At 39.6% G+C, this 22,938-nt stretch overlaps 1 protein-coding gene and 1 long non-coding RNA gene across 2 annotated transcripts; one reads left to right on the top strand and one right to left on the bottom strand.

The window, feature by feature from the left end:
- The first annotated feature begins 2,011 nt into the window (after positions 1-2,011).
- On the top strand, positions 2,012-5,895 carry LOC123674222. The gene is made up of 3 exons (XR_006746610.1): positions 2,012-2,151; positions 2,205-2,556; positions 5,602-5,895. It is a non-coding gene; the product is annotated as an uncharacterized LOC123674222 (long non-coding RNA).
- Positions 2,800-7,398, bottom strand: LOC123674220. The gene is made up of 2 exons (XM_045609141.1): positions 3,313-7,398; positions 2,800-3,231 (listed from the first exon to the last, which is right to left on the bottom strand). Exons 1-2 carry the CDS (start codon positions 6,161-6,163, stop codon positions 2,909-2,911), a joined length of 3,174 nt encoding a protein of 1,057 aa, XP_045465097.1. The 5' UTR covers positions 6,164-7,398; the 3' UTR covers positions 2,800-2,908.
- Positions 7,399-22,938: the final 15,540 nt, after the last annotated feature.

Here is a 22,938-nt window from a genome sequence, read left to right as displayed (position 1 = left end):
TCTTTCTGTATGATGATCAATTATCCAAGTAAACCATTCCACATTGTTGATTTTCTTGGACTCGGATGACACGCAGGTAATCTGTTACGTTGTGAGGTCAATTGCTGCTGTAACCACAAATGCACGACTGACTTCTGTTGTTGATTTCATTTGTTTGTAATTTCCTTCAATGTTTCTCATTCTAACACTTCTCATCGTATTGCACAGGGACGAAAGCTTGACACACGTGTCTATGTAAACCACATTGGTATAAGGGACTGTTCTTATTCCCTTCTTTCTGTATGATGATCAATTATCCAAGTAAGCCATTCCACATTGTTGATTTTCTTGGACTCGGATGACACGCTGTCACGTCCTTTTTGCGTCACTGGCGCCTCTGCCAATTGCCCTTCAGCACTTTGCAGTAGTATCTCGAGCGCCAGCCAATTTTAGGGAGAAATTGACAAACCTTACCAGGGCAGCTTAGTGAAGACAGGATTCGGTGTCACCTAGGATGGTAGCGGTGACCAAGTAACAAACAACGCAACAAAATTAATAGGTTTATTGATTCAATTCTACAATACAGACAATCTCAGCAAAAACGGGAAATCAGAAAAAGCATAAATTATATCAATCTGTATACTTTAATTCGGTTACTGAGATAATTTGTACTGTCTACATCTACTGTGTCCTTACCTCACCAATTTATTGTCAGTCAGAACCGTTGAACAAGTTAGTCGGATCCGGGAGCCGGGAAATTATGATATTTGGAGATTGAGAATCGTGGATTTTGTAGAGTCGGGAAGGAATGAAAACTAATCCTAGCGCGTTGAAAAACTCCACCGGTACACCACCCTCTCGTTGTCTCTATCAAATGAAACCCTTGAATATTCACTCGTAAGAAAGTCACAAGTAAAAATTAGCAAACTCCCCAGAAAAAGACTAACAAGTAAGTTTACTGATGAAAATGGCGATTTTCGACCTCAGAAACGGATTTGTAATTATTGGCGTTCAATTACCAATTTTACTATTTTCCGGTCACCTGGTAACCACTTAACCAAAATGTCTTTTCTAAAACTAAAACTACTGCCTAAACTTCTAAATCTAACTAACTAACTACTGAACTATCTACTACCTAAATCTATCTGAATAACTAACTTTACTATACTACTGAATCTGAAAATCTCTACTATCTAAACTACTGAAAACTACTAATCAACTATCTGAATGCCTGAACATCAATTTCATAACCGATAATACTGACTGCCTAAACATGAATCCCCGATTTTGGGTCGGTTACCCCCTTTTATAACTTCGGTGCGGGACGGTGAAGGAATTCGGCCCACGTGACTCTTCATGTCGACAAAAACCTCGTTTTTCGAGAAAATTCTCTTGGCGGAACGTAATCTAACATATGGAAAAAAATATATCAGCGGTAAAAACGCCGAAATAAATAATTTCTTATATTATTTCACTCGGATTATTCGAGGCCCTGGTCGGTTGAAAAACATGAAGCATGGACTTTTTCTTTATCGCGGTGAACAATTAATAAATTATTTCCAATATTTACGGAATATATCAGAATGATTAATTTAAACGGAAAACAATAAAATATTCTTTAGACGGAGCCTGATTATTCCTACGGGAATAATCAGACTTCGTTACATCCCCCCTGGTTCGGAAAAATTCAAGTTACGGTGAAACAGAAATTTGAATTCTAAAAACAAACAAAAAATAACCGAATACTATCCTGTCTTATTACGCGGGATATATGGGAAGTACGGGTCTGACTGTTACGTTACGCTATCAAAGATTATAATGCTGTTGTAGACAGTATGACATATAAAAATAAAACTTTGCTCTATGAATCGATGTCAAATTCAAACGTCGTCTTCTTTCTTCTGTCATCCGGGGTAATTTGAATGTTTGGAAATTTCTTCATCTCGGGGTTGTGGAGTAGAACTCATTCCCATTTCCATGAAGTTTCCAAGTGTCGGTGAAAAATTCAAACGCCGTCTTCCTTCTTCGGTCATCCGGGGTGAGTTGAATGTGTACATGTTTGGGGAATTTCTTCATCTCGGGGTTGTGGAGTAGAACTCATTCCAATTTCCATGAAGTTTCCAAGTGTCGGTGAAATAATCTGATGTCAGGTGTGGATTATCCCATTCTCCGGTGAGTAGTTCCGTGATTTCCATATCTCGATGAATCATGCCATATTATTTCAGAGGGACGTCGAAGTTCCCAGTCAGATGAGTCGAAACCATTCCAAACTCATTGATATACTGGTTGATTTACCTGTGGATATTACAAGGAATCAGTGACTGTATGGTGAAATTTTCAGAACGGTGAAAATTCTTCCAGTTATACAGTTTAAATTATCTATATGAAAATTGAAATGGAATCCAAATGTCCACCAAAGTAATAATTGACAGGCCATGATGTCCAATTCTTCAAGTACTTCTTTATTGGATGATGATATGAATAAATCTTCAGGAATCATGTCTTCGGTGGAATTGGGCTTACAGCTGATCATCCGATGAAAGGTGTGTTGCCTATCTCCAGCATTTATTCTCATCGGTGAGTATCTAGCCTCTTAGAAAATTTCATCTGTAACACTGCGGAATATTTCAGTTATTTATCAGAACAGTAAGAGATTAGAAATGGCATTCTTCAAATAGATTACACAGTGAAACTACTAATTTATATCTGATGGCCTTTGAAATTCGGGGCAAGTGACTGGAATTGTTTTTATTGCATAATATTCACGGACTTATTATGTACTATTCAGTTTCATCAACATTTACAGATTAAAAATCAGTCTACTAGTCTTGAATATAATGTTATCAGATATTGGGTTAGGCCCTATATGGTTTTAAACAGTTTACAGGATTAGGAACAAAAACAACGGTATCTTCTTTTTAATTCTATCTCATTTGCTTGCTCTCTCTTCTCTCCGCTGCGTGGCTTCTCTCTCTGTGCATCTTGCACACGGACGCAGGGCTAGTTGTTCTGGCGTCAACCTAGTTGCTGTCGGCCGTGGGGCCAGTTTCCTGGGTACGCATTCGCAGTACCTTGTCTGCGTACCTATCAAACCACATCTGCTGCAGAATAGGAGTTGTCGACCTCGACACTCCTGCCGCGAGGGACATGTCTTGCCGCACTTCCAGCAAGTGTTGGGCCTAACCTCTAGGTACACTTTATTTCCCATCGTACTTACAATACGAATGCTCCTGGGGGCCGGTGTGGTTTGATCTGAAACATATGGTTTAGTTATGACAGTGTTATCTTCCACACTCGTCCTGAATGAAATTTTGGAACCGGTATCTTGCTTACTGGTACGCAGCTGGCACAAAGGGGGTGTTTGTGTAGACTGTGTAGTGGTCCGTTTCACCACCCTCTCCACTCTTGCTAGGGTGTTTCTCCCTTGCACTGACGATACCGAGCTCTGGGGGGTTTTGGGCATCCGCATCTCCGTCGTTCTCCTCCTTAACACCGGTACTTCCTTGAACGGCGCATCCACCATCTTTCGAGGATGCATCTTTCCTGCCAGTTGCTGTTGGGGTACTTTGAACTTTTGGCACGAAGTGCAGTTCCGGACATATTTCGCAATGTCCCTAAACATACCTGGCCAGTAATAATTCCGCGAGATCTTCGCAATCATCTTAGCTATTCCCAGATGTCCAGCAGAGTCGTGGTTTTCTTTCAGTACTTCGGTCCTCTGTTCGGTGGGTATACACAGCTTCCATGGGTGGCCTGTTCCAGCTTCCCTGACGTCTGATGAATCCCAAAAGTGTCGGTGCCATCTTCCATTGATGATGGAATACTCGGGGCAGTGCTCTGGTCCTTTCTCTACTTCCTGAAACTTATTTTTGTACCACTTACATTGCATACCTGTTTCTTTCAGTTGTACACAGTTGAGTGTCGGCAATGGATTTCTTGACAGGCTGTCAGCAAGTCTGTTGTGGGATCCTCTTCGATTCTGGAGGTGTTTTTCGGGAGTCTGCACCTCTATGACCTCTTGGCTAACCAGTTTAGCTCTGGGGATCCGTCGTCCTTCCAGATAACATTCTGTGTTCTTGATATCCAGGGAGAAGTTGTATGTCTTCAGCATTTCTATTCCCAGGATTAAGTCGACTGGTAAGTTGGGTACAAGTAAGAATTCTATGTTCTTCAGGGCATAATCGGCTATCACCATTCCAAGGTGATACATCTTCGGTATGGCTGTAGTTTGTCCATTCGCTACCATGACAGCTTCAGTCGTTGATTTTTCTCCCTTGATTCCATTTCTTTCACACAGCTGGGCCACCCTCTGACTACAGCAGCTCTTTGCCGCACCAGTGTCTATCAATGCATGGAATAACTTTCCCTCAATGTGCACTTCTACCAGAGGCCAGCTGTCGTTGCTAACGATAGGAATTACTGTAGTTAGGAGTCCCGCTGAAGTTGACGGTGTCGTTCCTCTCCGGTTTTGAGGACATGGGCAGTCTCGTGAGAGGATATTTTCTCGTTGACATCGGGAGCAAAACATTTTCGGTGTCCCTCGGCAGTCTCGACGTAGGTGGCCATATCCCCCGCATCTGAAGCATTGTGTCTGGGAGGACACTCTTCGCTCCGGTGGTGATCCATTCCGATCCTGGGAGGTGTTGGCATTTCCTGTTCTGTTGGTCGAGTATTCCGGTGGCCTCGAGGGCAGATGGGGACGATCTGGTCCAGAGGATACTGAGCAATTCCAGTCTTCTATCCTTCTGGCTGTGGTTAGCGGTCTTGACGGGCCCTTCTTCGGAGATGGAGATGGTGTGGGAGCTTCCTGACGAGTACTGTGGTTTCGTTGTCTGGTATTCTCCGAAATTGCAGAGAGGTTGGCCAGGTAGTCCTGTTGACGACGTTGATGATATGTTAGATGTGGTTCATCGATGAGGCTGGGTTTAACCGGTGGTTTGGTATAATGTCCCATCTGCCATTGAACCATTTCAAAAACTTTTCCCTTTTTCAGGAGTTCATCATACGTGGTGGTCTCTTGAAAGGCCAAAGCCTGTTGCAGTGATGGCAATAACCTCTGTCTTATCAGTCGAATCTGTTCACTCTCAGTGGGACGATTGCAAGTCAGCTTCTGGAACAAATTTTGCATCCGGGTGACATACAGTAGTAACTTCTCATCAGGACCTTGCATCCTCTTCTTGATTTCATCCAGTAGGTTTTCTTCATAGTTGACTGGTAAGAATGCCTCTTTTAATTGAGTCTTGAAGTCGTCCCAGTTTCTGAAGAGTCCCCTCCGGGGGATGAACCAATCTTTGGCATCCTTTCGCAGAAGTTCGTAAATCGATTCGAACACATGTTCTAAGGATGTCTTTCGGGATTCAGCAAGTCTCTCTATCTCTTCTATAAATCCAATCACACTATCGGTCCCATCAAAGTAAATATTCCATTTATGGATGGGTATAGTCGAGGTTGGCATCGGTCGTGGTTTAGATTCTTGTTGGGCAGTAGTCGGTGTCATCAGCTGGTTCAGCATATTCGGCTGTTGTGGTTGAGGAATAGGCATCGTTGGTAAATTCTGTAATAATTTCTCACATTCCTGTCTTGTTTCATTCAAAACTTGAACTAATCTTGACTTATTTACAGGTGTTGCAGTATGGGAGACCTGGGCAGTTGGCAGTGGGAGTTCATCATCTTCCAAATCTATCAGTGATGTCTTCAGTTGTGCAACCTTGGTTGGTTGAATGGGAGACATCTCAGGCGACTGTGGAATCTCTGCCTCCAAAAGCGATCCATCCGGTCGGGTTGATGGCTGCTGTCTGTCAGCAGTCAACGTTGCCTCTAATGAACTCAAGGCCCTAGCTGCAGTCTCCTTTAAGTGCTCTATCATCTGTGACTCGGTTTCATTTTTAGTGATAATAAAATTCAGTCTTCTCTGAATGTGTATTAATCTTGTTGAAATCCGAGTATATTCCTTCGTGGTGTTCTCAGTGTCAAAGTGTTGAATGGCTTCCAGCAAGTCGGTGAGTTTGTTCTGACATGACTCCATGTCCAGTGTCGGGTTCATTCCTGTCGGCTGTAGAGGCAAATTCAATTTCAATACCTGTCGTAATAAACTCCTCTTTAGCATTACTGTGCTGGGTATTATTTGTCCTCTCAGCTGTAATTCATAAGTCAGCTCATCATTCAATAGTCGATTCACATCCATGTTGAGGTTAAGTGATTGAATCGTTGAAGTCCAAACTCAAACAATCGATTGGAAATCTATCGAAGTTATTCGACATTGTCCTCTTCTTATTAACCGTTGAAGTCCGAACACTTTCCCCAACTTCACTATTCCCGGTAACAGTCCTTATTTTTCCCTTATCCCTCGCACAAAAATAACACTAATAGACAATAATGCTGAAAAATTACAAGTTGACAACAGAATTTATTCAAGTTTGAATTATTGTTTGATACAGTCAAAGAAAATCAAAAATGAGAAAACCTTCAGAAAACAAGTTGGTTTAAATTTATTATGATTCTCAAAAAAAAAATTTTCCAATGTCAGACAGTTGACAATTTCCAGAAGAAACTAAATATTCAATGTCAAACGCAGTTGACAACTTCAAAATAATTCACAAACCCAGAAAAGAAAAGTAGGGTTAACCGAGTAGTTCAAATAATGTTCACTGTCAAACACAGTTGACAGTTCTAGCAATCAGATAATCTCAAAAATAACAAGTTGTCAATTTTATTCACAGTCAAAATATATTTCAAATAAATCAACCACAATTCAGCAATCCTGGAATATCAGACAAAGAAAATCAATGCAAGTCTTTATTCAAATCAATAACGATAATCACTTGTTTCAAAAAATTCTTCAGCAATTCAACACAAAATAAAAATGTTTCAGGCAATCAGTAAATTCAGAAATAAGGAATACACAGCAACAAAACTTATATTCACTGTGGCAGCAATAATAAAAAACAAGTCAACTTTATTTATCAGAAATCAGCTATTATGGTTCAAAAGCAAATAAAATCACAGTAAATATCTCCATGTCCTTATGACTTTTATATCCCTACCTTGTTTCAACCTGGAATAAAGTTGCTCAGGATAATAGTGTGTAAGGGAAAAAACAAACAAATCTTTCTTTATTCAAACGATGATCAGTAAATAGTAGCAGTGAACAATACCCTATTATATGAAGGCGGTATGATATCACTATATTAGCTGCAGTGATTGTACAATGAAACAATCGGTAGCAGTATCTCAATTATACTCACTGGTTTTCTGTCCGAGTTGAACCAACCACTCAACGTTAAACAGTATTCAACGCGCACAAAGATAGTCACTGAGTGTCACCCCAAAGTCACTTTCCGTAACCCTTCACGTAACCGAAAAAGTCACAAAGAAATCCGGCGGTCGATTGTTCTAGTCCTGCAATACACAAAACAGAAAAAAAAAAAAAGTTATTCAGATATAAATGTCCACACTGTCAATGCTTTGTCGGCTTCCTGCTAATAAAGGAAATTATTGTCAAACGCGGAAATGTTTATAGCACTTTAATATAGTCCACTGATACTTAGGTACCAGTAACAAATCAATTCAATATACGGATCTTCCTCCAACAGGAGAAGATAATCTCTTCCACTCAGAGAGAGAGAAAAAAAAAATGGTAACACTGACCTTCGGTTCCTCTTCAGTCCTTACACCCTTAAGCGTCGTTTTCTGAAGATCGGGAGCTATTCTGTCCTTTTGTAGCGTTGTCTTCTCAAGTCCCTGCTCGGGCGCCATTTGTCACGTCCTTTTTGCGTCACTGGCGCCTCTGCCAATTGCCCTTCAGCACTTTGCAGTAGTATCTCGAGCGCCAGCCAATTTTAGGGAGAAATTGACAAACCTTACCAGGGCAGCTTAGTGAAGACAGGATTCGGTGTCACCTAGGATGGTAGCGGTGACCAAGTAACAAACAACGCAACAAAATTAATAGGTTTATTGATTCAATTCTACAATACAGACAATCTCAGCAAAAACGGGAAATCAGAAAAAGCATAAATTATATCAATCTGTATACTTTAATTCGGTTACTGAGATAATTTGTACTGTCTACAACTACTGTGTCCTTACCTCACCAATTTATTGTCAGTCAGAACCGTTGAACAAGTTAGTCGGATCCGGGAGCCGGGAAATTATGATATTTGGAGATTGAGAATCGTGGATTTTGTAGAGTCGGGAAGGAATGAAAACTAATCCTAGCGCGTTGAAAAACTCCACCGGTACACCACCCTCTCGTTGTCTCTATCAAATGAAACCCTTGAATATTCACTCGTAAGAAAGTCACAAGTAAAAATTAGCAAACTCCCCAGAAAAAGACTAACAAGTAAGTTTACTGATGAAAATGGCGATTTTCGACCTCAGAAACGGATTTGTAATTATTGGCGTTCAATTACCAATTTTACTATTTTCCGGTCACCTGGTAACCACTTAACCAAAATGTCTTTTCTAAAACTAAAACTACTGCCTAAACTTCTAAATCTAACTAACTAACTACTGAACTATCTACTACCTAAATCTATCTGAATAACTAACTTTACTATACTACTGAATCTGAAAATCTCTACTATCTAAACTACTGAAAACTACTAATCAACTATCTGAATGCCTGAACATCAATTTCATAACCGATAATACTGACTGCCTAAACATGAATCCCCGATTTTGGGTCGGTTACCCCCTTTTATAACTTCGGTGCGGGACGGTGAAGGAATTCGGCCCACGTGACTCTTCATGTCGACAAAAACCTCGTTTTTCGAGAAAATTCTCTTGGCGGAACGTAATCTAACATATGGAAAAAAATATATCAGCGGTAAAAACGCCGAAATAAATAATTTCTTATATTATTTCACTCGGATTATTCGAGGCCCTGGTCGGTTGAAAAACATGAAGCATGGACTTTTTCTTTATCGCGGTGAACAATTAATAAATTATTTCCAATATTTACGGAATATATCAGAATGATTAATTTAAACGGAAAACAATAAAATATTCTTTAGACGGAGCCTGATTATTCCTACGGGAATAATCAGACTTCGTTACAACGCAGGTAGCTATAATCTGTAACGTGGTAAGGTCAATTGCTGCTGTAACCACAAATGCACGACTGACTTCTGTTGTTGATTTCATTTGTTTGTTATTTCCTTCAATGTTTCTCATTCTAACTCTTTTCATCGTATTGCACAGGGACGAAAGCTTGACACACGTGTCTAAGGAAACCACTTTGGTATAAGGGACTGTTCTTATTCAATTCTTTTTGTTTAATGAACAATTATCCAAGTAAGCCGTTCCACATTGTTGATTTTCTTGGACTCGGATGTCACGCAGGTAGCTATAATCTCTCACGTGGTAAGGTCAATTGCTGCTGTAACCACAAATGCACGACTGACTTCTGTTGTTGATTTCATTCGTTTGTTATTTTCTTCAATGTTTCTCATTCTAACACTTTTCATCGTATTGCACAGGGACGAAAGCTTGACACACGTGTCTATGGAAACCACATTGGTATAAGGGACTGTTCTTACTTCATTCTTTCTGTATAATGATCAATTATCCAAGTAAGCCATTCCACATTGTTGATTTTCTTGGACTCGGATGTTACGCAGGTAGCTATAATCTCCCACGTGGTAAGGTCAATTGCTGCTGTAACCACAAATGCACGACTGACTTCTGTTGTTGAATTCATTTGTTTGTAATTTCCTTCAATGTTTCTCATTCTAACACTTCTCATCGTATTGCACAGGGACGAAAGCTTGACACACGTGTCTATGTAAACCACATTGGTATAAGGGACTGTTCTTATTCCCTTCTTTCTGTATGATGATCAATTATCCAAGTAAGCCATTCCACATTGTTGATTTTCTTGGACTCGGATGACACGCAGGTAGCTATAATCTTTTACGTGGTTAGGTAAATTGCTGCTGTATCCACAAATGCACGACTGACTTCTGTTGTTGATTTCATTTATTTGTTATTTCCTTCTATGTTTCTCATTCTAACACTTTTCATCGTATTGCACAGGGACGAAAGCTTGACACGCGTGTCTAAGGAAACCACTTTGGTATAAGGGACTGTTCTTATTCCCTTCGTTTTGTTTAATGAACAATTATCCAAGTAAGCCATTCCACATTGTTGATTTTCTTGGAATCGGATGACACGCGGGTAGCTATAATCTCCCACGTGGTAAGGTCAATTGCTGCTGTAACCACAAATGCACGACTGACTTCTGTTGTTGATTTCATTTGTTTGTTATTTCCTTCTATGTTTCTCATTCTAACACTTTTCATCTTATTGCACAGGGACGAAAGCTTGACACGCGTGTCTAAGGAAACCACTTTGGTATAAGGGACTGTTCTTATTCAATTCTTTTTGTTTAATGAACAATTATCCAAGTAAGCCGTTCCACATTGTTGATTTTCTTGGACTCGGATGTCACGCAGGTAGCTATAATCTCCCACGTGGTAAGGTCAATTGCTGCTGTAACCACAAATGCACGACTGACTTCTGTTGTTGATTTCATTCGTTTGTTATTTTCTTCAATGTTTCTCATTCTAACACTTTTCATCGTATTGCACAGGGACGAAAGCTTGACACACGTGTCTATGGAAACCACATTGGTATAAGGGTTTGTTCTTACTTCATTCTTTCTGTATAATGATCAATTATCCAAGTAAGCCATTCCACATTGTTGATTTTCTTGGACTCGGATGTCACGCAGCTAGCTATAATCTCCCACGTGGTAAGGTCAATTGCTGCTGTAATCACAAATGCACGACTGACTTCTGTTGTTGATTTGATTTGTTTGTTATTTCCTTCAATGTTTCTCATTCTAACACTTCTCATCGTATTGCACAGGGAGGAAAGCTTGACACACGTGTCTATGGAAACCACATTGGTATAAGGGACTGTTCTTATTCCCTTCTTTCTGTATAATGATCAATTATCCAAGTAAGCCATTCCACATTGTTGATTTTCTTGGACTCGGATGACACGCAGGTAGCTATAATCTTTTACGTGGTAAGGTCAATTGCTGCTGTAACCACAAATGCACGACTGACTTCTGTTGTTGATTTCATTCGTTTGTTATTTTCTTCAATGTTTCTCATTCTAACACTTTTCATCGTATTGCACAGGGACGAAAGCTTGACACACGTGTCTATGGAAACCACATTGGTATAAGGGATTGTTCTTACTTCATTCTTTCTGTATAATGATCAATTATCCAAGTAAGCCATTCCACATTGTTGATTTTCTTGGACTCGGATGTTACGCAGGTAGCTATAATCTCCCACGTGGTAAGGTCAATTGCTGCTGTAACCACAAATGCACGACTGACTTCTGTTGTTGATTTCATTTGTTTGTTATTTCCTTCTATGTTTCTCATTCTAACACTTTTCATCGTATTGCACAGGGACGACAGCTTGACACGCGTGTCTAAGGAAACCACTTTGGTATAAGGGACTGTTCTTATTCCCTTCGTTTTGTTTAATGAACAATTATCCAAGTAAGCCATTCCACATTGTTGATTTTCTTGGACTCGGATGTCACGCAGGTAGCTATAATCTCCCACGTGGTAAGGTCAATTGCTGCTGTAACCACAAATGCACGACTGACTTCTGTTGTTGATTTCATTTGTTTGTTATTTCCTTCTATGTTTCTCATTCTAACACTTTTCATCGTATTGCACAGGGACGAAAGCTTGACACACGTGTCTAAGGAAACCACATTGGTATAAGGGACTGTTCTTATTCCCTTCTTTCTGTATAATGATCAATTATCCAAGTAAGCCATTCCACATTGTTGATTTTCTTGGACTCGGATGACACGCAGGTAGCTATAATCTTTTACGTGGTTAGGTAAATTGCTGCTGTATCCACAAATGCACGACTGACTTCTGTTGTTGATTTCATTTGTTTGTTATTTCCTTTCTGTATGATGATCAATTATCCAAGTAAGCCATTCCACATTGTTGATTTTCTTGGACTCGGATGTCACGCAGGTAGCTATAATCTCCCACGTGGTAAGGTCAATTGCTGCTGTAACCACAATTGGACGGCTGACTTCTGTTGTTGATTTCATTTGTTTGTTATTTCCTTCAATGTTTCTCATTCTAACACTTCTCATCGTATTGCACAGGGACGAAAGCTTGACACACGTGTCTATGGAAACCACATTGGTATAAGGGACTGTTCTTATTCCCTTCTTTCTGTATGATGATCAATTATCCAAGTAAACCATTCCACATTGTTGATTTTCTTGGACTCGAATGTCACGCAGGTAGCTATAATCTCCCACGTGGTAAGGTCAATTGCTGCTGTAACCACAATTGGACGGCTGACTTCTGTTGTTGATTTCATTTGTTTGTTATTTCCTTCAATGTTTCTCATTCTAACACTTCTCATCGTATTGCACAGGGACGAAAGCTTGACACACGTGTCTATGGAAACCACATTGGTATTAGGGACTGTTCTTATTCCCTTCTTTCTGAATGATGATCAATTATCCAAGTAAACCATTCCACATTGTTGATTTTCTTGGACTCGGATGACACGCAGGTAGCTATAATCTCCCACGTGGTAAGGTCAATTGCTGCTGTAACCACAATTGGACGGCTGACTTCTGTTGTTGATTTCATTTGTTTGTTATTTCCTTCAATGTTTCTCATTCTAACACTTCTCATCGTATTGCACAGGGACGAAAGCTTGACACACGTGTCTATGGAAACCACATTGGTATAAGGGACTGTTCTTATTCCCTTCTTTCTGTATGATGATCAATTATCCAAATAAACCATTCCACATTGTTGATTTTCTTGGACTCGAATGTCACGCAGGTAGCTATAATCTCCCACGTGGTAAGGTCAATTGCTGCTGTAACCACAATTGGACGGCTGACTTCTGTTGTTGATTTCATTTGTTTGTTATTTCCTTCAATGTTTCTCATTCTAACACTTCTCATCGTATTGCACAGGGATGAAAGCTTGACACACGTGTCTATGGAAACCACATTGGTATTAGGGACTGTTCTTATTCCCTTCTTTCTGTATGATGATCAATTATCCAAGTAAACCATTCCACATTGTTGATTTTCTTGGACTCGGATGACACGCAGGTAGCTATAATCTGTAACGTGGTGAGGTCAATTGCTGCTGTAACCACAAATGCACGACTGACTTCTGTTGTTGATTTCATTTGTTTGTAATTTCCTTCAATGTTTCTCATTCTAACACTTCTCATCGTATTGCACAGGGACGAAAGCTTGACACACGTGTCTATGTAAACCACATTGGTATAAGGGACTGTTCTTATTCCCTTCTTTCTGTATGATGATCAATTATCCAAGTAAGCCATTCCACATTGTTGATTTTCTTGGACTCGGATGACACGCAGGTAGCTATAATCTGTAACGTGGTAAGGTCAATTGCTGCTGTAACCACAAATGCACGACTGACTTCTGTTGTTGATTTCATTTGTTTGTTATTTCCTTCAATGTTTCTCATTCTAACACTTTTCATCGTATTGCACAGGGACGAAAGCTTGACACACGTGTCTAAGGAAACCACTTTGGTATAAGGGACTGTTCTTATTCAATTCTTTTTGTTTAATGAACAATTATCCAAATAAGCCGTTCCACATTGTTGATTTTCTTGGACTCGGATGTCACGCAGGTAGCTATAATCTCTCGCGTGGTAAGGTCAATTGCTGCTGTAACCACAAATGCACGACTGACTTCTGTTGTTGATTTCATTCGTTTGTTATTTTCTTCAATGTTTCTCATTCTAACACTTTTCATCGTATTGCACAGGGACGAAAGCTTGACACACGTGTCTATGGAAACCACATTGGTATAAGGGACTGTTCTTACTTCATTCTTTCTGTATAATGATCAATTATCCAAGTAAGCCATTCCACATTGTTGATTTTCTTGGACTCGGATGTCACGCAGCTAGCTATAATCTCCCACGTGGTAAGGTCAATTGCTGCTGTAATCACAAATGCACGACTGACTTCTGTTGTTGATTTCATTTGTTTGTTATTTCCTCCAATGTTTCTCATTCTAACACTTCTCATCGTATTGCACAGGGACGAAAGCTTGACACACGTGTCTAAGGAAACCACTTTGGTATAAGGTACTGTTCTTATTTTTTTTTTGTTCAATCAACAATTATCCAAGTAGGCTATTCCACATTGTTGATTTTCTTGGACTCGGATGTCACGCAGGTAGTTATAATCTCCCACGTGGTAAGGTCAATTGCTGCTGTAACCACAAATGCACGACTGACTTCTAATGTTGATTTCATTTGTTTGTTATTTCTTTCAATGTTTCTCATTCTAACACTTCTCATCGTATTGCACAGGGACGAAAGCTTGACACACGTGTCTAAGGAAACCACTTTGGTATAAGGGACTGTTCTTATTCTCTTTTTTTGTTTAATCAACAATTATCCAAGTAGGCCATTCCACATTGTTGATTTTCTTGGACTCGGATGTCACGCAGGTAGCTATAATCTCCCACGTGGTAAGGTCAATTGCTGCTGTAACCACAAATGCACGACTGACTTCTGTTGTTGATTTCATTTGTTTGTTATTTCCTTCTATGTTTCTCATTCTAACACTTTTCATCGTATTGCACAGGGACGAAAGCTTGACACACGTGTCTAAGGAAACCACATTGGTATAAGGGACTGTTCTTATTCCCTTCTTTCTGTATAGTGATCAATTATCCAAGTAAGCCATTCCACATTGTTGATTTTCTTGGACTCGGATGACACGCAGGTAGCTATAATCTTTTACGTGGTTAGGTAAATTGCTGCTGTATCCACAAATGCACGACTGACTTCTGTTGTTGATTTCATTTGTTTGTTATTTCCTTCTATGTTTCTCATTCTAACACTTTTCATCGTATTGCACAGGGACGAGAGCTTGACACGCGTGTCTAAGGAAACCACTTTGGTATAAGGGACTGTTCTTATTCCCTTCGTTTTGTTTAATGAACAATTATCCAAGTAAGCCATTCCACATTGTTGATTTTCTTGGAATCGGATGACACGCGGGTAGCTATAATCTCCCACGTGGTAAGGTAAATTGCTGCTGTAACCACAATTGGACGGCTGACTTCTGTTGTTGATTTCATTTGTTTGTAATTTCCTTCAATGTTTCTCATTCTAACACTTCTCATCGTATTGCACAGGGACGAAAGCTTGACACACGTGTCTATGTAAACCACATTGGTATAAGGGACTGTTCTTATTCCCTTCTTTCTGTATGATGATCAATTATCCAAGTAAGCCATTCCACATTGTTGATTTTCTTGGACTCGGATGACACGCAGGTAGCTATAATCTGTAACGTGGTAAGGTCAATTGCTGCTGTAACCACAAATGCACGACTGACTTCTGTTGTTGATTTCATTTGTTTGTTATTTCCTTCAATGTTTCTCATTCTAACACTTTTCATCGTATTGCACAGGGACGAAAGCTTGACACACGTTTCTAAGGAAACCACTTTGGTATAAGGGACTGTTCTTATTCAATTCTTTTTGTTTAATGAACAATTATCCAAGTAAGCCGTTCCACATTGTTGATTTTCTTGGACTTGGATGTCACGCAGGTAGCTATAATCTCCCACGTGGTAAGGTCAATTGCTGCTGTAACCACAAATGCACGACTGACTTCTGTTGTTGATTTCATTCGTTTGTTATTTTCTTCAATGTTTCTCATTCTAACACTTTTCATCGTATTGCACAGGGACGAAAGCTTGACACACGTGTCTATGGAAACCACATTGGTATAAGGGACTGTTCTTACTTCATTCTTTCTGTATAATGATCAATTATCCAAGTAAGCCATTCCACATTGTTGATTTTCTTGGACTTGGATGTCACGCAGGTAGCTATAATCTCCCACGTGGTAAGGTCAATTGCTGCTGTAACCACAAATGCACGACTGACTTCTGTTGTTGATTTCATTCGTTTGTTATTTTCTTCAATGTTTCTCATTCTAACACTTTTCATCGTATTGCACAGGGACGAAAGCTTGACACACGTGTCTATGGAAACCACATTGGTATAAGGGACTGTTCTTACTTCATTCTTTCTGTATAATGATCAATTATCCAAGTAAGCCATTCCACATTGTTGATTTTCTTGGACTCGGATGTCACGCAGCTAGCTATAATCTCCCACGTGGTAAGGTCAATTGCTGCTGTGATCACAAATGCACGACTGACTTCTGTTGTTGATTTCATTTGTTTGTAATTTCCTTCAATGTTTCTCAATCTAACACTTCTCATCGTATTGCACAGGGACGAAAGCTTGACACACGTGTCTGTGTAAACCACATTGGTATAAGGGACTGTTCTTATTCCCTTCTTCCTGTATGATGATCAATTATCCAAGTAAGCCATTCCACATTGTTGATTTTCTTGGACTCGGATGACACGCAGGTAGCTATAATCTCTCACGTGGTAAGGTAAATTGCTGCTGTATCCACAAATGCACGACTGACTTCTGTTGTTGATTTCATTTGTTTGTTATTTCCTTCTATGTTTCTCATTCTAACACTTTTCATCGTATTGCACAGGGACGAAAGCTTGACACGCGTGTCTAAGGAAACCACTTTGGTATAAGGGACTGTTCTTATTCCCTTCGTTTTGTTTAATGAACAATTATCCAAGTAAGCCATTCCACATTGTTGATTTTCTTGGAATCGGATGTCACGCAGGTAGCTATAATCTCTCACGTGGTAAGGTCAATTGCTGCTGTAACCACAAATGCACGACTGACTTCTGTTGTTGATTTCATTCGTTTGTTATTTTCTTCAATGTTTCTCATTCTAACACTTTTCATCGTATTGCACAGGGACGAAAGCTTGACACACGTGTCTATGGAAACCACATTGGTATAAGGGACTGTTCTTACTTCATTCTTTCTGTATAATGATCAATTATCCAAGTAAGCCATTCCACATTGTTGATTTTCTTGGACTCGGATGTCACGCAGCTAGCTATAATCTCCCACGTGGTAAGGTCAATTGCTGCTGTAATCACAAATGCACGACTGACTTCTGTTGTTGATTTCATTTGTTTGTTATTTCCTCCAATGTTTCTCATTCTAACACTTCTCATCGTATTGCACAGGGACGAAAGCTTGACACACGTGTCTAAGGAAACCACTTTGGTATAAGGGACTGTTCTTATTTTTTTTTTTGTTCAATCAACAATTATCCAAGTAGGCTATTCCACATTGTTGATTTTCTTGGACTCGGATGTCACGCAGGTAGTTATAATCTCCCACGTGGTAAGGTCAATTGCTGCTGTAACCACAAATGCACGACTGACTTCTAATGTTGATTTCATTTGTTTGTTATTTCTTTCAATGTTTCTCATTCTAACACTTCTCATCGTATTGCACAGGGACGAAAGCTTGACACACGTGTCTAAGGAAACCACTTTGGTATAAGGGACTGTTCTTATTCTCTTTTTTTTGTTTAATCAACAATTATCCAAGTAGGCCATTCCACATTGTTGATTTTCTTGGACTCGGATGTCACGCAGGTAGCTATAATCTCCCACGTGGTAAGTTCAATTGCTGCTGTAACCACAAATGCACGACTGACTTCTGTTGTTGATTTCATTTGTTTGTTATTTCCTTCTATGTTTCTCATTCTAACACTTTTCATCGTATTGCACAGGGACGAAAGCTTGACACACGTGTCTAAGGAAACCACATTGGTATAAGGGACTGTTCTTATTCCCTTCTTTCTGTATAATGATCAATTATCCAAGTAAGCCATTCCACATTGTTGATTTTCTTGGACTCGGATGATACGCAGGTAGCTATAATCTTTTACGTGGTTAGGTAAATTGCTGCTGTATCCACAAATGCACGACTGACTTCTGTTGTTGATTTCATTTGTTTGTTATTTCCTTCAATGTTTCTCATTCTAACACTTTTCATCGTATTGCACAGGGACGAAAGCTTGACACACGTGTCTAAGGAAACCACTTTGGTATAAGGGACTGTTCTTATTCCCTTCGTTTTGTTTAATGAACAATTATCCAAGTAAGCCATTCCACATTGTTGATTTTCTTGGAATCGGATGACACGCGGGTAGCTATAATCTCCCACGTGGTAAGGTAAATTGCTGCTGTAACCACAATTGGACGGCTGACTTCTGTTGTTGATTTCATTTGTTTGTAATTTCCTTCAATGTTTCTCATTCTAACACTTCTCATCGTATTGCACAGGGACGAAAGCTTGACACACGTGTCTATGTAAACCACATTGGTATAAGGGACTGTTCTTATTCCCTTCTTTCTGTATGATGATCAATTATCCAAGTAAGCCATTCCACATTGTTGATTTTCTTGGACTCGGATGACACGCAGGTAGCTATAATCTGTAACGTGGTAAGGTCAATTGCTGCTGTAACCACAAATGCACGACTGACTTCTGTTGTTGATTTCATTTGTTTGTTATTTCCTTCAATGTTTCTCATTCTAACACTTTTCATCGTATTGCACAGGGACGAAAGCTTGACACACGTGTCTAAGGAAACCACTTTGGTATAAGGGACTGTTCTTATTCAATTCTTTTTGTTTAATGAACAATTATCCAAGTAAGCCGTTCCACATTGTTGATTTTCTTGGACTTGGATGTCACGCAGGTAGCTATAATCTCCCACGTGGTAAGGTCAATTGCTGCTGTAACCACAAATGCACGACTGACTTCTGTTGTTGATTTCATTCGTTTGTTATTTTCTTCAATGTTTCTCATTCTAACACTTTTCATCGTATTGCACAGGGACGAAAGCTTGACACACGTGTCTATGGAAACCACATTGGTATAAGGGACTGTTCTTACTTCATTCTTTCTGTATAATGATCAATTATCCAAGTAAGCCATTCCACATTGTTGATTTTCTTGGACTCGGATGTCACGCAGCTAGCTATAATCTCCCACGTGGTAAGGTCAATTGCTGCTGTGATCACAAATGCACGACTGACTTCTGTTGTTGATTTGATTTGTTTGTTATTTCCTTCAATGTTTCTCATTCTAACACTTCTCATCGTATTGCACAGGGACGAAAGCTTGACACACGTGTCTATGGAAACCACATTGGTATAAGGGACTGTTCTTATTCCCTTCTTTCTGTATAATGATCAATTATCCAAGTAAGCCATTCCACATTGTTGATTTTCTTGGACTCGGATGACACGCAGGTAGCTATAATCTTTTACGTGGTAAGGTCAATTGCTGCTGTAACCACAAATGCACGACTGACTTCTGTTGTTGATTTCATTCGTTTGTTATTTTCTTCAATGTTTCTCATTCTAACACTTTTCATCGTATTGCACAGGGACGAAAGCTTGACACACGTGTCTATGGAAACCACATTGGTATAAGGGACTGTTCTTACTTCATTCTTTCTGTATAATGATCAATTATCCAAGTAAGCCATTCCACATTGTTGATTTTCTTGGACTCGGATGTTACGCAGGTAGCTATAATCTCCCACGTGGTAAGGTCAATTGCTGCTGTAACCACAAATGCACGACTGACTTCTGTTGTTGATTTCATTTGTTTGTAATTTCCTTCAATGTTTCTCATTCTAACACTTCTCATCGTATTGCACAGGGACGAAAGCTTGACACACGTGTCTATGTAAACCACATTGGTATAAGGGACTGTTCTTATTCCCTTCTTTCTGTATGATGATCAATTATCCAAGTAAGCCATTCCACATTGTTGATTTTCTTGGACTCGGATGACACGCAGGTAGCTATAATCTTTTACGTGGTTAGGTAAATTGCTGCTGTATCCACAAATGCACGACTGACTTCTGTTGTTGATTTCATTTGTTTGTTATTTCCTTCTATGTTTCTCATTCTAACACTTTTCATCTTATTGCACAGGGACGAAAGCTTGACACGCGTGTCTAAGGAAACCACTTTGGTATAAGGGACTGTTCTTATTCGCTTCGTTTTGTTTAATGAACAATTATCCAAGTAAGCCATTCCACATTGTTGATTTTCTTGGAATCGGATGACACGCGGGTAGCTATAATCTCCCACGTGGTAAGGTCAATTGCTGCTGTAACCACAATTGGACGGCTGACTTCTGTAGTTGATTTCATTTGTTTGTAATTTCCTTCAATGTTTCTCATTCTAACACTTCTCATCGTATTGCACAGGGACGAAAGCTTGACCACACGTGTCTATGTAAACCACATTGGTATAAGGGACTGTTCTTATTCCCTTCGTTTTGTTTAATGAACAATAATCCAAGTAAGCCATTCCACATTGTTGATTTTCTTGGAATCGGATGACACGCGGGTAGCTATAATCTCCCACGTGGTAAGGTCAATTGCTGCTGTAACCACAATTGGACGGCTGACTTCTGTTGTTGATTTCATTTGTTTGTAATTTCCTTCAATGTTTCTCATTCTAACACTTCTCATCGTATTGCACAGGGACGAAAGCTTGACACACGTGTCTATGTAAACCACATTGGTATAAGGGACTGTTCTTATTCCCTTCTTTCTGTATGATGATCAATTATCCAAGTAAGCCATTCCACATTGTTGATTTTCTTGGACTCGGATGACACGCAGGTAGCTATAATCTGTTCTTTAAACAAAACGAAGGGAATAAGAACAGTCCCTTATACCAAAGTGGTTTCCTTAGACACGCGTGTCAAGCTTTCGTCCCTGTGCAATACGATGAAAAGTGTAAGAATGAGAAACATAGAAGGAAATAACAAACAAATGAAATCAACAACAGAAGTCAGTCGTGCATTTGTGGTAACAGCAGCAATTGACCTTACCACGTGGGAGATTAAAGCTACCTGCGTGACATTCGAGTCCAAGAAAATCAACAATGTGGAATGGCTTACTTGGATAATTGTTGATTGAACAAAACGAAGGGAATGAGAACAGTCCCTCATACCAAAGTGGTTTCCTTAGACACGCGTGTCAAGCTTTCGTCCCTGTGCAATACGATGAAAAGTGTAAGAATGAGAAACATAGAAGGAAATAACAAACAAATGAAATCAACAACAGAAGTCAGTCGTGCATTTGTGGTTACAGCAGCAATTGACCTTACCACGTAAAAGATAATAGCTACCTGCGTGTCATCCGAGTCCAAGAAAATCAACAATGTGGAATGGCTTACTTGGATAATTGATCATTATAAAGAAAGAAGGGAATAAGAACAGTCCCTTATACCAATGTGGTTTCCATAGACACGTGTGTCAAGCTTTCGTCCCTGTGCAATACGATGAGAAGTGTTAGAATGAGAAACATTGAAGGAAATAACAAACAAATCAAATCAACAACAGAAGTCAGTCGTGCATTTGTGATCACAGCAGCAATTGACCTTACCACGTGGGAGATTATAGCTACCTGCGTGACATCCGAGTCCAAGAAAATCAACAATGTGGAATGGCTTACTTGGATAATTGATCATTATACAGAAAGAATGAAGTAAGAACAGTCCCTTATACCAATGTGGTTTCCATAGACACGTGTGTCAAGCTTTCGTCCCTGTGCATTACGATGAAAAGTGTTAGAATGAGAAACATTGAAGAAAATAACAAACGAATGAAATCAACAACAGAAGTCAGTCGTGCATTTGTGGTTACAGCAGCAATTGACCTTACCACGTGGGAGATTATAGCTACCTGCGTGACATCCGAGTCCAAGAAAATCAACAATGTGGAACGGCTTACTTGGATAATTGTTCATTAAACAAAAAGAATTGAATAAGAACAGTCCCTTATACCAAAGTCGTATCCTTAGACACGTGTGTCAAGCTTTCGTCCCTGTGCAATACGATGAAAAGTGTTAGAATGAGAAACATTGAAGGAAATAACAAACAAATGAAATCAACATTAGAAGTCAGTCGTGCATTTGTGGTTAAAGCAGCAATTGACCTTACCACGTGGGAGATTATAGCTACCTGCGTGACATCCGAGTCCAAGAAAATCAACAATGTGGAACGGCTTACTTGGATAATTGTTCATTAAACAAAAAGAAGGGAATAAGAACAGTCCCTTATACCAAAGTGGTTTCCTTAGACACGCGTGTCAAGCTTTCGTCTCTGTGCAATACGATGAAAAGTGTTAGAATGAGAAACATTGAAGAAAATAACAAACGAATGAAATCAACAACAGAAGTCAGTCGTGCATTTGTGGTTACAGCAGCGATTGACCTTACCACGTGGGAGATTACAGCTACCTGCGTGACATCCGAGTCCAAGAAAATGAACAATGTGGAACGGCTTACTTGGATAATTGTTCATTAAACAAGAAGAAGGGAATAAGTACAGTCCCTTATACCAAAGTGGTTTCCTCAGACACGTGTGTCAAGCTTTCGTCCCTGTGCAATACGATGAAAAATGTTAGAATGAGAAACATAAGGGGAAATAACAAACAAATGAAATCAACAACAGATGTCAGTCGTGCATTTGTGGTTACAGCAGCAATTGACCTTACCACGTAAAAGATAATAGCTACCTGCGTGTCATCCGAGTCCAAGAAAATCAACAATGTGGAATGGCTCACTTGGATAATTGATCATTATACAGAAAGAAGGGAATAAGAACAGTCCCTTATACCAATGTGGTTTCCTTAGACACGCGTGTCAAGCTTTCGTCCCTGTGCAATACGACGAAAAGTGTAAGAATGAGAAACATTGAAGGAAATAACAAACAAATGAAATCAACATTAGAAGTCAGTCGTGCATTTGTGGTTACAGCAGCAATTGACCTTACCACGTGGGAGATTATAGCTACCTGCGTGACATCCGAGTCCAAGAAAATCAACAATGTGGAATGGCTTACTTGGATAATTGATCATTATACAGAAAGGAGGGAATAAGAACAGTCCCTTATACCAATGTGGTTTCCATAGACACGTGTGTCAAGCTTTCGTCCCTGTGCAATACGATGA

This window comes from Harmonia axyridis, chromosome 2, assembly GCF_914767665.1.
Source record: "Harmonia axyridis chromosome 2, icHarAxyr1.1, whole genome shotgun sequence".
NCBI classification, from domain to species: domain Eukaryota; kingdom Metazoa; phylum Arthropoda; class Insecta; order Coleoptera; family Coccinellidae; genus Harmonia; species Harmonia axyridis.
This window is presented reverse-complemented; position numbering and strand designations above follow the sequence as displayed.